The 14253-nt window shown below is 39.0% G+C and overlaps 1 protein-coding gene across 1 annotated transcript in view; it reads right to left on the bottom strand.

The window, feature by feature from the left end:
* Positions 1-68: 68 nt before the first annotated feature.
* The window catches only part of LOC101466678 (uncharacterized), a 30685-nt gene continuing 16500 nt past the window's right edge, over positions 69-14253 (bottom strand). The window contains exons 18-47 of the mRNA XM_076877015.1: positions 13941-14004; positions 12828-12926; positions 12417-12569; positions 12032-12121; positions 11670-11821; positions 11511-11583; positions 11233-11339; positions 10909-11092; positions 10748-10819; positions 10413-10520; positions 10041-10259; positions 9720-9884; positions 8827-8994; positions 8466-8609; positions 7440-7550; positions 7126-7304; positions 5845-5908; positions 5542-5616; positions 5275-5382; positions 4716-4823; positions 4372-4443; positions 4023-4151; positions 3714-3821; positions 3282-3437; positions 3081-3188; positions 2816-2953; positions 1612-1728; positions 1239-1427; positions 805-1088; positions 69-715 (exon numbers count right to left, since the gene is read on the bottom strand). Coding sequence (XP_076733130.1) covers positions 455-715; positions 805-1088; positions 1239-1427; positions 1612-1728; positions 2816-2953; positions 3081-3188; positions 3282-3437; positions 3714-3821; positions 4023-4151; positions 4372-4443; positions 4716-4823; positions 5275-5382; positions 5542-5616; positions 5845-5908; positions 7126-7304; positions 7440-7550; positions 8466-8609; positions 8827-8994; positions 9720-9884; positions 10041-10259; positions 10413-10520; positions 10748-10819; positions 10909-11092; positions 11233-11339; positions 11511-11583; positions 11670-11821; positions 12032-12121; positions 12417-12569; positions 12828-12926; positions 13941-14004 — 4005 coding nt within the window. The 3' untranslated portion in view covers positions 69-454. The remainder of the gene's footprint in view (positions 716-804; positions 1089-1238; positions 1428-1611; positions 1729-2815; positions 2954-3080; positions 3189-3281; positions 3438-3713; positions 3822-4022; positions 4152-4371; positions 4444-4715; positions 4824-5274; positions 5383-5541; positions 5617-5844; positions 5909-7125; positions 7305-7439; positions 7551-8465; positions 8610-8826; positions 8995-9719; positions 9885-10040; positions 10260-10412; positions 10521-10747; positions 10820-10908; positions 11093-11232; positions 11340-11510; positions 11584-11669; positions 11822-12031; positions 12122-12416; positions 12570-12827; positions 12927-13940; positions 14005-14253) is intronic.

Below are 14253 nucleotides of genomic sequence, written 5' to 3'. Positions count from 1 at the left end.
CTGTTGAGAGAAATAAATAAATATGGACTTGAAACCTGCTATGGAAAATGTGCATCCTGTCAAAATGCTTCTTTTTCTTAAAATTGTATTTATTTATTTAGTTTTTTACATGACGTGTCAAATTAAAGTCTTATTTTAAAATGACAAAATGAAAAACAACTTAAACACAATAAAATAATAATAAACACAAGAAAAGGTCATTTCAGAGAGGATTACAGTGCTAGTCTGACAGATTATAGCACAATTATAGAACATAAGGAGCTTTTTTAGAACTATAAATGGTACCTAAGTGAAAATAATGTTAAATGTTGAGGTGTGCAAAACATTTATTTTAATACATTTTTATTATCAACGAACATAATCAAATTCATCTTTAACCCTGAGTGGTATGAGTAAGGTTTGGGTAATTGGGTAAAAAAAAAAAATCATAATCTTAGGTAAAATGCCACAATGCTTATCCTTCTCTGTGGCAGACATTACACTGGCTGGTCCTGTGTCGCTGTTGGTCGCTTGCTTTGATGGTGCCAGGACTTGCGGTTATGAACTGCTCTGCTGGGCTTACAGTAGTCAGCCAATAACTATAGAGATTGGCAAAGTAGTGACAGGAACCCCGTGCCCCTTGGCACTCAATGAAGGGATGAGTTCGGAAATCCTTAAGGCAGCTACCAGTAGAAGCCAGTGACTGGCCACCACCATTATTTCCTGATCCTGTGTGCTAAAGACAGCAAGCCAGCAGGTACACAGTGAGGGGAGTTAACAGAAGTTTTCCTTTGAAACACTTTAACATTTTTTTAATGTACTTACCAAGAGGAAAGAGTATCCCACCCACAAACTCCTCCATCCAGGTGGGCATGAAGGGAATGTATGATTCTGGCTGTGAAAAGTCACCACAGGTGAAATGGTCTCACACACCACACAACGGCTGATATGGGACACAATATCCTGGCCAAATAGCGGCATCATGGGTATGGGAGCAGTTGTGGAGAGCCAATAGGATTTGTCATTGCGACTAGAATAAGAACAGGCAGCTTGGTTACAATAGGAGAACGGCATGGTGGAGAAAACAGGGAGGCAGGAGCCAGGCTGGCCTGCAAGGAAAACAGATTGAAAAAAACAAAAATAGATGTTATAAAATATAGACAAGGAAGGGTTTTTAAATTTTTCTTCAAATTTCTATATACCAGGGATGAATACATTTCAAGAAATCAGCAAAATGACCATTTTATGCGGATGCTTACCCAGATCTTGTGTTTGAGCCTTTTCTTGTGCCTCCAGGTAAATGAGACTGTGTCCCACCCAAAGCTGAGTGGTATCTGCTGGGCACTGTGGGACCTCAACTGATTGACTATGTATAACTAACAGAAATCCAGCATTCAATATCCTCCTGTAGCTTGGCTGACCCTGGTCACCAGGAGGACCTGGGATACCTTGAAGTTGTTGTGGTTGAACAAAGAGCGTGTGTATTAGGTGAAGAAAGCATCAAAGTGAGGATCAAAAAAAAGCATATCAGAGCTATATTATTCATATTAGTACACCAGAGTGAATTTCCAAATTTTATCAGGAAATTTCCACACTAATTTAGTGAGCTATCTAGAAAATATGAATATTTACCTTGAGGTCCAGGAAATCCAGGCAAACCAACATCTCCTGGATCTCCAGCTGGACCATTACGACCAGGAGGACCTGTTATACCAGGAAGGCCCACAGACCCCACCGGACCCTTCTCCCCTGAAACATGCAGATAAAAGCAAATGAGTAAATACAGCCATGTATACAGGAGTATGGATTTTTTTGTTTGGCTGTTAAGCCGCTTTACACTGACCTATAAAACATTAAAGCATAAAAATGCTTCAAACACATAGCAGACTTGTCAACACATAGCAGACAACTTAGAACCAAAGACCCAAATTTCAATTGTAATTTTAAAACACTATGTTACTAGCAACCTGTTACAAAATCATGCTATTTGTTACAATTTCATTATCTGAATCTATGAGAAATGCCAAAGATAACACAATTTAACTGGGGATATATTTTAACACCAACAAGGTGAATCCCAACGAACTTGTAGCCAAAAACTGTCATATCTCAACATGATGTGCAGTATGCCTTAAAAAAATTTGAGGTAAGTAGAAAAGTAGAGGACAAAGGAGGAACTGGCAGGGCTAAAAACACTACATCAGATGAAGAGTATTTGAAAGTAATGGTAAATGGACTGGTTCTTATACAGCACTTTTCTAATCTATCCGAGCACTCAAAGCGCTTTATACAACTCATATCCTTAAGAAATTAAAAAAATACAGTAAAGACCTGACAGAGGCCCTGAAACAGGCTCTCTCGTGGTTTGGGGCTGCATAAACGGAACTATGAACACAGAGAAGCACCATCAGAGTTTTACAATACCCTCTGAAAAGCATCTGTTGTATAGGCATACCTGCTTATAAAAACACATAATTGAACACTATCAGTCATGGACTGGACTCCTCAGAGCCTGGACCTCAATATAATCTTGACAGAGAACAAAAAAAAAAAGAACAAAATAAGACCTTTGACTGTCCTTTAAGAAGCCTGGAAAACTATTCCTGAAGATTTCAAGGAATTAGAAATTAGAAATCTAATTTGAAGAAATAAGAAGTTTACCTAAGACAAATCAAACTATGGTTTTTCCTCTTGGACTGTACTTTCACACCTATTTCATATTTCCTTGTAAAATATAAAGAAATAAAGAGTGGATGAAGACATGTACAATACTCAAGTTGGACAGACAGAAACGAAATATACACTTATAACTGTCCAAAGACTACATTAGGTTTACCTTTACGACCTGGAATACCAGGGGAACCCATGACACCTTGGAATCCTACACATCCCGGGCTACCAGGAGGACCTGGAGGTCCAGGGGGAGCAGTAGCTGTTAATATACTGACAGAGTCACCAAGAGCACCTTTGACACCTAGAAAAAAAAATTGATTAGTACATCTACTATAGGAACAATTACAACTTTTAAAAAAAATCAATTTATTTTGCTTTGAACTGTGAAGTCTTGTATATTTTAGTTTCTTGTCTACAGTACAACTTACCCTTATTTCCAGGGTGGCCAATTTCTCCGCTGGGGCCCTGGGGCCCAGGGGCACCTAGCTGACCTTTGGGTCCAGGTAGGCCCATTAGACCAACAGGACCTTGCTCACCTGTCAAAGTGTGGTAACATTTGGAGTATAATCAGTTGGATAGCTGCACTGTAAGTTACTGATGATGTCTATTGACCATTGTTTTGTTTGTACCTTTAGGTCCTCTAGGGCCTTGGTGGATAGAAAGTCCAGGTGGTCCTGGTAGGCCCCTTCTTCCTCGAACACCTGGTAAGCCGTGGGGGCCAGTTGGTCCTGGGTCTCCTTTGAACAAAAGGCTGGAGCCTGGTATCCCAGGTTCTCCAGGAGGACCTAAAAAAATTAAAAATTTGAAATATGTATAAATATATTTAGTGGCAAACATACACACAGTTACATAGGCACAAAGCACCATCCAATTCAAAAGGGTCATTTGTTGACAGTTGCATTTACTTATTTCTCCTTTTGTGATAGTGATGATGTGTATTGAATAACCCTCTGCTTTGTTTGTTCATTGTATATTTTCCTTTTTACCCCAGGAGGGGGTTTAATAAGAATGAAATAAAGTAGAGAAAAGTAAATTAAATATGACCCAGCATACACACATACCTGGGGGTCCTGTAGGTCCTTCAAATCCTTGACCTCCAGCAGGTCCCTGCAAAGGTGTTTGGCAGATTATACCAGGGTAACCAGGTTCACCTGGGAGTCCTGGGAGGCCTAAAAGAAAAAACAATCTACCCTTAGCAACATAAAAAGTTACTTTCAGTTGCTCCCTTATTCAATAGGGGTCACCATAGTAGCATAGTCGCTCTGCATGTTTGATTTGACAGTTTTTGTGCCAGATGCTCTTCCTGGCACAACCTGACACAAAATTGTATCTAGTGCAGACAGAACTGTTACAAATAAAAGTCATGATACCTGGATTCCCTGGTGGGCCCCTTTGGCCTTTAGTCCCAGGAATAGTAGTTCCTGGAGGTCCTTGGTAGCCCCTGGCCCCTTTGACTCCTGGAAAACCATCTGGTCCTCGAGGGCCAGGGATATCTATGCCTGTATTATAAGTGAGTACATATAAAACATAGCATCACATTGTAATGTGCTCACATTTGATTGTGTATCAAGAAAAACAATTTAAAAATTAGCAACTACACATATTATTACTAATTGTAACAATAAATAATGTGCTATACGACTGGCACCCAACGGCGACAAAATTCCTACAGTCCTAAAAGACATAGAAAAGAAATAATATTATATAATGCTCTCTTACCACTTGCCCCCTTCATCCCTTTTGGACCTGTAAGCCCATACAGTCCATCTAGACCTGGTGGTCCAGGGGGCCCTAACATAACAAGCACAGTGTGATGATGTGTAAACTGTCTTGTTTGGTCCTATGATTGCAAAATCATGCTTCTTGTTTCAGTTTTTTTTCCATCTTGTATTCTATTATTACATATAATTAATTATTATATGATATATTATGCTATATGATCAAACAAATAAATGAAGAAAGCAAATCTGTTCATAATGTTCATAACCCTTTTAATGTTTTACTTCATTATTAAACAATATGAACACATCTAAACTCTTGGATTGAGACAATTATGTTTGTACCTGGGGGCCCATATCGGCCAGGGGGGCCTGGTAGTCCCACGCTTCCTTCATCACCGGGAAAACCTGGAAGACCTGGATGGCCTTGTGGACCACGGGGTCCAGGGGAACCTGTACGTATACATAGGTATACACAAAAGAGCTCAAACAAGCATTCATATATAGGAAACAAATCAATGTTAATTGAGGGAATAAAATCAAGTGTTAAATTGCAGAAACTGATTATTATTGTAGATTAAATTAATGTTAAAGGAGCTAAATTTAAATCCAGATTAAATTATTTTAAATTAAATACACTCAAAGATTTTATACAACTGAATCCAGTTTCTGGCTGACACATTACATATTTACAATATTTTATGTGAGAACAAAATTGAAATGGTTACTTGCACAGAATTATTTCTTCCCTTTAATGATGGAGAAAAAAAAGCTAACGACAAGGGGAAATTTATTTTTCTCCTGAATCAAACTATGAATAAGGTAAACATTGGAAACATCAGTTTATTAATTGTGCTGCTGAAGTACATCCAGAAAGTTCTAAAATCAAACCTATAGGGATCACCTGGTCTTCCTTGTATTCCTCGTTCTCCTGGAATGCCTGATGGTCCTGGTCGTCCTGGGTTTCCTCTGGGTCCCAGATCACCTGGGTCTCCTGGTATCCCTCGAGGTGCTAAAGAAATTATCAGCTTTTTCTGGTTTTGTATGCAAACTTTATTTAGCCAATGAAACTACCATATATCTTGTAGGATAAGTTTTTTGTTTTGTTTTTTTAAGATTTGGTATAAATTGTTTTTTTGGCGGGGGGGCTTGAAAAATAACTTTAATTTACCACTGAAGCCATTCTCTCCTGGGATGCCTCTGGGTCCAGGTGGACCTGGTTGTCCATAAGATGGTCCTGGATCACCTGGAAGAGATTTGGATAACTGAATAAATACATAACAAAATGAGACTGTACTGAGAGACTGGGCTACATTCTTGACCATATTTGCAGTGACAATGTACTTAAATCTTTTTTTTTATTTTATTGCACTGATTCTGCGTTTTTTACCGAGGTTTCTACATAAAATTCCCACTGTTTGTAGCTAAATTAAATCAGCTATTTAGTATGTTTTAATAAAAAATGCATAATTACCCTTGGCACCAGGAAAGCCTTGTCTCCCTGGAACACCTGAATATCCCACAAGCCCTGGATCTCCCTATAACATACATCAATACAATCCAATAATTTAACACCAGCATTTGTAAGTCTGAATAATTCCACTTAAAAACGCACAATATTTAAATCCTTCAAGCTCGGGTCCTCTACCAGAGGCCTGGGAGCTTGAGGGTCCTTCGCAGTATCTTAGCCGTTCCTAGGACTGCGCTCTTCTGGACAGAGATCTCCGATGTTGTTCCTGAGATCTGCTGGAGCCACTCGCCATACTAAGCACAGATGTTTCTGTACACTATGCCGGCCACTTGATAATGGCGTTCCATGTATGCCCTGCCAGCTAGCATCTCGCACCTTGCTGTTATGTGCTGGATTGTCTCAGGGGCATCTTTACAAAGACTGCAACTGGGGTCTTGCCTGGTGTGATAGACCCCAGCCTCTTTGGATCTTGTGCTCAGAGCTTGTTCCTGTGCTGCCATGATTAGTGCCTCTATGCTGTCTTTCAGTCCAGCTTTGTCCAGCCAATGGTACAGGAGGTGGCTGACAGCTGCTCCATTCCGTAGTCAGTATGCGTAGCCAGTCATCTCACTGAGGGGGTCCAGGCCTATGCAGAACAGCAGTGGGGACAGAGCATCTCCTTGGTAGATCCCGCACTTGACGGTGACTTCTGCTATTGGCTTTGGCCTCTAGTGTTGTCCGCCACATCCCCATCGAGTTCCTGATGAAGGCTCTCTCTCTCTCACTATACATCAGTGCTATAATACTAGAATATAGTATTATATTATAATAATATACATTAGTGTAAGTATACACTAATATATTATATATTAGCGTATACTTACCTATTAGTAATTTTTTAAAGTTGTATTTCACAGGAGAGAGCCTGTGTTAAAAGATTGAAGAAAACTATTCAAATTCTCTTTAAATTTAAGCATACATTCTTTGTGTTTATTCTGCATTTACTTCATTATATTCATTATATTGCATAAATGTCTGTTACAAACTTGTAATTGCAACCAGGCTATTGATCAAGTAATTGCAATTAATCGCAATTAATTACAGAAAATTGTGAGATTGAGTTAATTTTTTGAATCTATTGGCAGCACTAATACATACATATATATATTTACACTGCTGTGATCAAAATATGCAGACAATAACTTCACAGTATTGGTGCAGGGTCTCTACCTTACTGTACAAAATGCCTAGAGGTCACTGCTATGATTTGACGCTACATAAATTAAATTGAATTGACTTGAGTACCCGATCTCCATCATTCCCAGGATATCCTCTGGGACCAATGAAACCTTTATTCCCAGGGTCTCCATGAGGTCCTGCTCTTCCTGACCTGCCTGGAACTCCAGGGATACCCTTAATTCCTGGTGGACCAGGCCATCCATCAGGTCCAGAGTCACCTGGCATTCCCCATGTGCCCTTTGGACCTATAAATTACATCACAAATTGCTAATTGTTTAGTTTTGCACCGTCTATCACTGTCCATCTATACAGTCTTTCTACCAAAGAAGAATAAAGCTGTTTTCTAAAGACTTATGCAGGTTAAATTAAAACTCCATTACCTTGAAGTCCAGGCGCGCCAGGTAGCCCCATCCTTCCTGGATGACCCAGTGGACCTTTCCTTATATTCACTGGACTTGTCACTCCTGGATCTCCAGGGTCTCCCCGTAAACCTGAATAGACAACAGAAATGAAATGCTTGCCATTTTCTTCCATAAAGTACACAAGAAGTGAGAGAAAATAACTTAAAGAAAAAGACTACATTTGGTACTTCCAAGTGTCTTTACCTTACAATAAAAAGGACCTTGAGGCAACTACTGTTGTGATTTGACACTATATAGATAAAAGTGAATTAAATTATTTGATCATTGTTGTGAACAGGAGCCACAAGCACATCAGAGTAGATTAAACATACAAAAATAGGTATTTTGATATTAGCCATAACTCTCAACTCACAAACCTCTGACCATCACATTTGAATCTCAGAAAACAAAAAAACAGAAGAGAAATCAAGCTTCTCCAGACTAATAAAACAACAATAATAGTAAGTAAAAAAAGTTGAGCATAATTATTTGAACCCAACAGAGAAGACAGCTTCCCATTATTACACTCCACTCCATCTTAAAAGTTTGCCTAGTGCCTGATTTCTGTGTTTTCCTTTACATACAGTCAGATATTTCCACCATTTGTCAGAAATGGTACAATACAACCTGGTCAAGGCTCCAACAGGAAACTGTGCTATATTTAGTATATATTTATTTCTAATGGCTGCATTTTTAAATTTACTAAACAGAAAAATTTCCTGCAAACCAAATTCTTTTAGAGGATCTTCACTCGTAAGAATACGTGTGTTTTGCTTGTCGTAGACTTGTCTAGAGTTTGAATAGTACAGGTACATAGTTCAATATATTTGATTGTTTCAACTAATAATAATAATAATATTCTGCTTTTTGATCAAATATTTAATAATAATAATAATAATAATAATAATAATAATAAATATTATTATAAATAAAGAACAAAAGGCTAAGATACCCACAAGTTTAGGTTAGGAAAATAAGAGAGACACGACACATTTACAGACTTACCTTTATTACCATCTGGCCCTGGATACCCTGGGGAACCTGGGCGGCCATTAAGGCCCCTTTCACCCTGTTTACCTCTCGGTCCAGGAGGTCCAGGGCGACCTGGAAAAACTCTGGCTCCAGCCCTGCCAGGATACCCCCTTTCACCTGTAGAAATTGAACAGAAAACCTTGCTTTAATCAGCACACTGAGGTTCACAGATTTAATTAAGCATGCTGCTTACCAGCTAGCTGTTGAATGTATAAGTGATGGGCTATTAAGTTAAACAAACTGGATTTTGGAAACTGAATGGAATTACTTGTTGAATTTTATAAAATGCTTATAAGGTTTTAAATAATTATCCAATAAGATACCATCGGCTGACCTTTCTGTCCTGGCCACCCATCGGTTCCAGGATCTCCTGAGAGGCCAGTGGAGCCTGTTGGTCCAGCTGGTCCTGGTAAACCAGGAGGACCCTGAACACCTTTTGATCCTTTCCATCCATGTCCAGGTGGACCAATATCGCCTCTCAGACCTATCTGCCCAGTGTTTCCTATTCAACGTCATAAAATTCAGTGACAAAATATATGGTTAGATGACATGGATAAATGAGCATGAATATACTCATATATTGACACAGAAGTTGATTGACTGTTCCTCCTTATGTATGGACATACTGGCCACCAGAGGTCAGTGTTGTTAGATTAGCAACTTATGAACATCTGAAAATTAAAAGATGAAACAAGTATTAAAATTAGTGTTACTCCATGTTTCTTTATATATTACAGTCCACAAACTGCAGCTATTTGTCTTTGACGTGTCGATATAAAATATATGATCAGTTTTATATCACACAGAGAATATATTTTGTATTTATATTTTTTGTTGTTATTGAAATTTATATCAATAAGGAAACTAGATAAATAATCATTATTAACATATGGAGCAGAAATGGGATTTGTACTTCATCCAACTTCTTTTCTGGTGAAACTAAACAGATGCGAAGCAATTTTGCATTGTCCTGTATTTTGCTTTACGTTTCTACTTTTACTAAATAAGTTTTTGCAAACTGTTTATATGCTAAAAACAAAACAAATATACTATTTATCGTGACAATAGTGTGGGATATTCATGTTGATATGAAAATTGAAGTACTCAGTGTAAACAAATGTAAAGTTTTAAATTGTACTTGTATTTGTAAAGCTGTGGAAGATAAGGTAGATATGAATAAAAAGACGTGACTATCCATGATTTGGGGTATAGCTGCAGTTTGCTCACCTGGTATTCCCCTCACTCCAGGATTTCCTGGAGGTCCTGGGGGTCCGGGTAGGCCGATGAGTTCGCACTGTGAGCACGGTGGGCCTATTGGTCCAGGGACTCCGGGGTCACCATCGACCCCTGGCTCTCCTTTATAGCCTGGTTGTCCAGGTTGGCCTTGTGGGCCTGTAATTGCAAAAGACCAACAGTCAACTAATCTAAATGTACAGAACTAATGCAAAGCACATTGTTTTTGTTCTGTTCTTTTGAATATTATTGTAATACAGGCCATGAATCCCATTTGTTAGAGATTTGTTTGAGTTCAGATTAAGTTAATCTTACCTGGTATTCCTGGATTTCCAGGAATTCCACGGAGTCCTTTATAGCCTATACTCCCAGGAGGGCCAGGTATGCCAGTTGCACCTGGCCTGGTTGGGAGGACATCTCCTGGAGGCCCTTTCCTACCTGGTGGTCCAGGAAAACCAGGAAGGCCAGGAAGGCCTTCTAGACTAATTCCCCTGGAACCTGGTTCACCTGGTTCACCAATTAAACCTGGAGGTCCTTTTATAATTAAGAAAGATTTATAAGCATAAAAAAAACCTATTTTTTTTTATTTATTTTTTCAGAATTAATAGATTTAAGGAATAGTCCCTACTATATGAATAACTGATGGTCCACAAGCTTCAACAAATGCTCTGTTTTTACAGCCATTACCTGGTGGTCCAGTCCCCTGAACTCCACCATCATCTCCCTTCATGCCCTTAGTGCCTGGGTATCCTGGCTCTCCGGGAGGACCATTGCTCCCTGGCTGACCTGGAATCCCTATAAGAGGCCAAAAAAAATAAAACAAAACAAATCACTTGTAGTAGTAACTGTAGGGTCCATTCTGTGTAACTTTGAAAATAATGAAGTAACAAGCTTTATAAATAGAAAGCACTAAACAATTTATTAATGACATTTTTTTAAATCTAGATTTCTGATTAAATTTAGTGTTCCAGATGAAACATGTGAACATTTTTAAATAAATAATTAGCACCTGCAAGACTTACCTGGTGAACCTGGCTCACCCTTTGGACCAGGGGGACCAATCTCACCTTCAGGACAGCATCTCTGTGTTTCTCCTGTATTCAAATACAGCTTTTTGTGGTTTGTTTGTTTGTTTTTAAATCCCATGACACTTTTCTTAATGACAAATCATGAGAAACCTGACCTGGAGGTCCTGGTCGTCCAGGAATTCCTGGTATGCCAGTAAGTCCCTGATTTCCTTTAGGTCCTTGTTCTCCCTTGGGGCCTTGTAAACCATCACCCGGGGGACCTGCTTGTCCAGGAAATCCTTTAGGTCCAGGAAGACCTGGGTAACCTTTAGGACCAGGTAATCCTGTATAACCATCGCCCTGAAAAAACACAACATGATCAAAAGTGTAGAAAAGAGTATCAAAGTGGATCATTTTTACATATGCAGTGTCTTTGAGCAGAGACCTTTAAAAGATTTGTCACATGATGCACAATACTGGACTTTAATATGTAGACTCACTGGTGGCCCGGGTTCTCCCACAATGCCATCTCGTCCATCCTGTCCTGGCCCACCTGTTCCTCCATGAGGACCACCATATCCTGGGTCACCTATGTCACCCTTGGCACCTTCAAGTAACAAAAGCAACCAATAGAGATTTGGCTTTAAACACTCCAGAAAAACAAATACAGTCTGTATCTAATTTAAAGGTATAGTACTATTAAACAGTCTTTACCTAATCCAATGTGCAGTGGTTGCCATCGTAACTGAACCAATTTAAATTTTTGAGAGGCGCTCACCTTTTACGCCTACTGCAAAAGCATCACCCTTTTCTCCTTTTTGTCCCTTTAAACCAGAAAATCCTTGAAAGCCCTGCAAGCACACATAATTGTGGGAATAACAAAAATAACACAAAAGACATTTATTTGCACATGCAGTTTTAGTCCCACTGTTCTTACTTGTGGTCCTTGAGAACCCTCATTTCCTTTCAGACCTGGGTCCCCTCTTGGTCCTTGATGTCCAGGTAATCCTGGCGGGCCTGGATAACCAGGTGGACCATGAGACCCTGGGATCCCCCTGCCAGAGATACATTCACAAATCCCTGGACAACCTATAGAAGACAAAAATAACAACATTTGGTTGAATTTAAATTTAGTCCCCAGACCTGCTTATACAGACTCACACAGATGTTTATATTGAGAAATGAATCACTGACGCTCGTCTTCCACCACATGTTGCTTGTGAATTCAACATCAGTATTCACAAAGAAGAACAGAGTCTTGGCTTATATGATTAATGCAAACAAACAGCCACAGTTCACCTTTAATTCCCTTGAGCCCTTTGTTTCCAGTAGATCCACTGGGTCCAGGATCACCAGGGTCCCCAGGGTCACCGCGCTCACAGTAGTAGTCTTTGAGATTAGTTGAAAATAAGTTATTCATAAATTAAAAATTATATTAAATTTAAAAAAGGTTTTAATATTTTAGATAAAATATAATTTAAAAAAAATTACCTCCACAGCCTAATCCAATCCAATAAGGCACGTACAGAGACATACAAACCAGAAGTTAAGTCATCATTAAAGTGATCACATATAAAAAGTGATGACAATCCAAGTAATAAAATAAATACATCAGTGAGATTAACTTCTGCACATATGAAAGTCTTGTCCTGTGTATTATATACGAAGAGCAGAGAGAGCATACCTGGGGGGCCTGGAGGGCCTGTGGCCCCTTTAGGTCCCGGGAGTCCTTTAGCTCCCTTGGGTACGGCAATGGAATAGTAATCATACTTTCCCGGCTCTCCTTTGTAGCCTTTAGGACCAGGGGGCCCTCGTGGACCAGGCAAACCCTGGCCCTCTATAAGGGTGTGAGATGAAAATGTAAAATTTAAAATGATGTAGGATCAGTTTTCTAACTGTGAAAACACAGACCATCAGTAGCAGAGAGAATCTTTGATTACTGACATAGTAATTTCCACAGCAACAGAGTATTTTAACAACTGTCAGGTTGCAAGAATTATCATAATTATTACGAGTGATATATATGGCACAAGTACTAAATCAAAATACACAAGGCTTCGCCATCAAAGAAAGGAAGCAAAGTCTGAAGTCTGACCTGATAACCCTGGTGGGCCAGAGGGCCCAGGAATGCCCATGGACCCAGTGTCCCCCTGGAGTCCAGGTTGTCCTGGAAATCCACGGTCACCTTTAGCACCTGAAACATAAAGTCATAAAGTAATTATTGTTTTACTATACATTAAGGTGAATCGGACTACAAACTAAGTTGCAATTTTGTACATCACCATGTTGGATTTTAAGTCCAGATGTGAGGAAAATGCAGATTTGCATTTAGACATGTTCAGGGGCTCAGAAGTAATTGGAGACATGCAGTTTCATGGCCAGGTGAGGCCTGTTTACTGATTACTTTGTGATCAAGGACGCAGAAAACAGACTTTGAGTTCATTCCAAGTCATTTCCTTTTCAGAAAGGCTCAAGTATTTAAAATATCATTAACTTGTCCAATTACCTTGGAGCATCTGAAGATGGAGAACTATATATATGAAAATGGTTAATGCTAATTTATTTGTCAAATCCCTTGAATAAAAGTACGAACTTTAATTCCATCTTAACCATCTGTTTTAAAGTCAGTGCCTCCGGTGTTGGATTTATGGACCTATTTGTATTTGAACCATAAATCTACAAGCAAAACAGTGACTTAAAGGTGTTTATTTAAAGTGATACTCTACATATATTGCTGTGTTATTTTATTATTTTAGTAAATATATAGTCACAGTGTAGTGTAGTTGTGACTGACATAATTCAAGCTGAAAACAAGCTGAAAGAAGCCCTTTCACAACCACCAGTATTCCCCCAGTGTGTAAGTGTAAATATCACACTGTACAGCTCCAGTGAACCACTTTATTTAAATCTGTATTTTGACAGTGATAAATAAAAGAATAGCAGAATAGCAGCTGTTGCAAACTATCAAAATATTGGTAGCTGCCTGTGCTACCCCTCACCCTCCTAGCAGATGCACCTATGCTATCAACTAAAAAATTCCTACATCACTTTGTTGTTGAGTTATCACATTCGCAAAACTTGAGTGCTCCGCCCAGCAGAGTGACAGAATTTTTTTATTTATGAAACTAATATATTGTTACATTTTACATGTAAACAAAAACGGGAAAAAAATGTAGTAATAAGAGTACAGATGGAGCTGTGGTCTCACCTCTCACATGACTTCCATTAAGAAGGACTGTATCACCAGGGAGACCTGGATCTCCTGGGTAACCCTGTGTAAGATGGAAAGAATGGTTAGGAAAAGAAATGGCACCGATGCGCATTTTTTCTACAGGTGAGAAGACGGACCAAGGAATTTCATTGGAGTTTTACAGTTAGCAACCCTTTCCACTAAGTAACCACCAGATGTCAGTAATTCATTTACAGTCCTTCTCTAAATGTATAGCAAATATGCTAACCACGTGTCTCCTGAAGAACCAACAACAGTGTCTATATCTATATCAAACCAAGCCTTTTAACTT

The sequence above is a fragment of the Maylandia zebra genome, linkage group LG18 (genome assembly GCF_041146795.1).
Source record: "Maylandia zebra isolate NMK-2024a linkage group LG18, Mzebra_GT3a, whole genome shotgun sequence".
Taxonomy (NCBI): domain Eukaryota; kingdom Metazoa; phylum Chordata; class Actinopteri; order Cichliformes; family Cichlidae; genus Maylandia; species Maylandia zebra.
The sequence above is the reverse complement of the archived record's forward strand: the minus strand, read 5'-3'. Positions and strand labels throughout refer to the sequence as shown.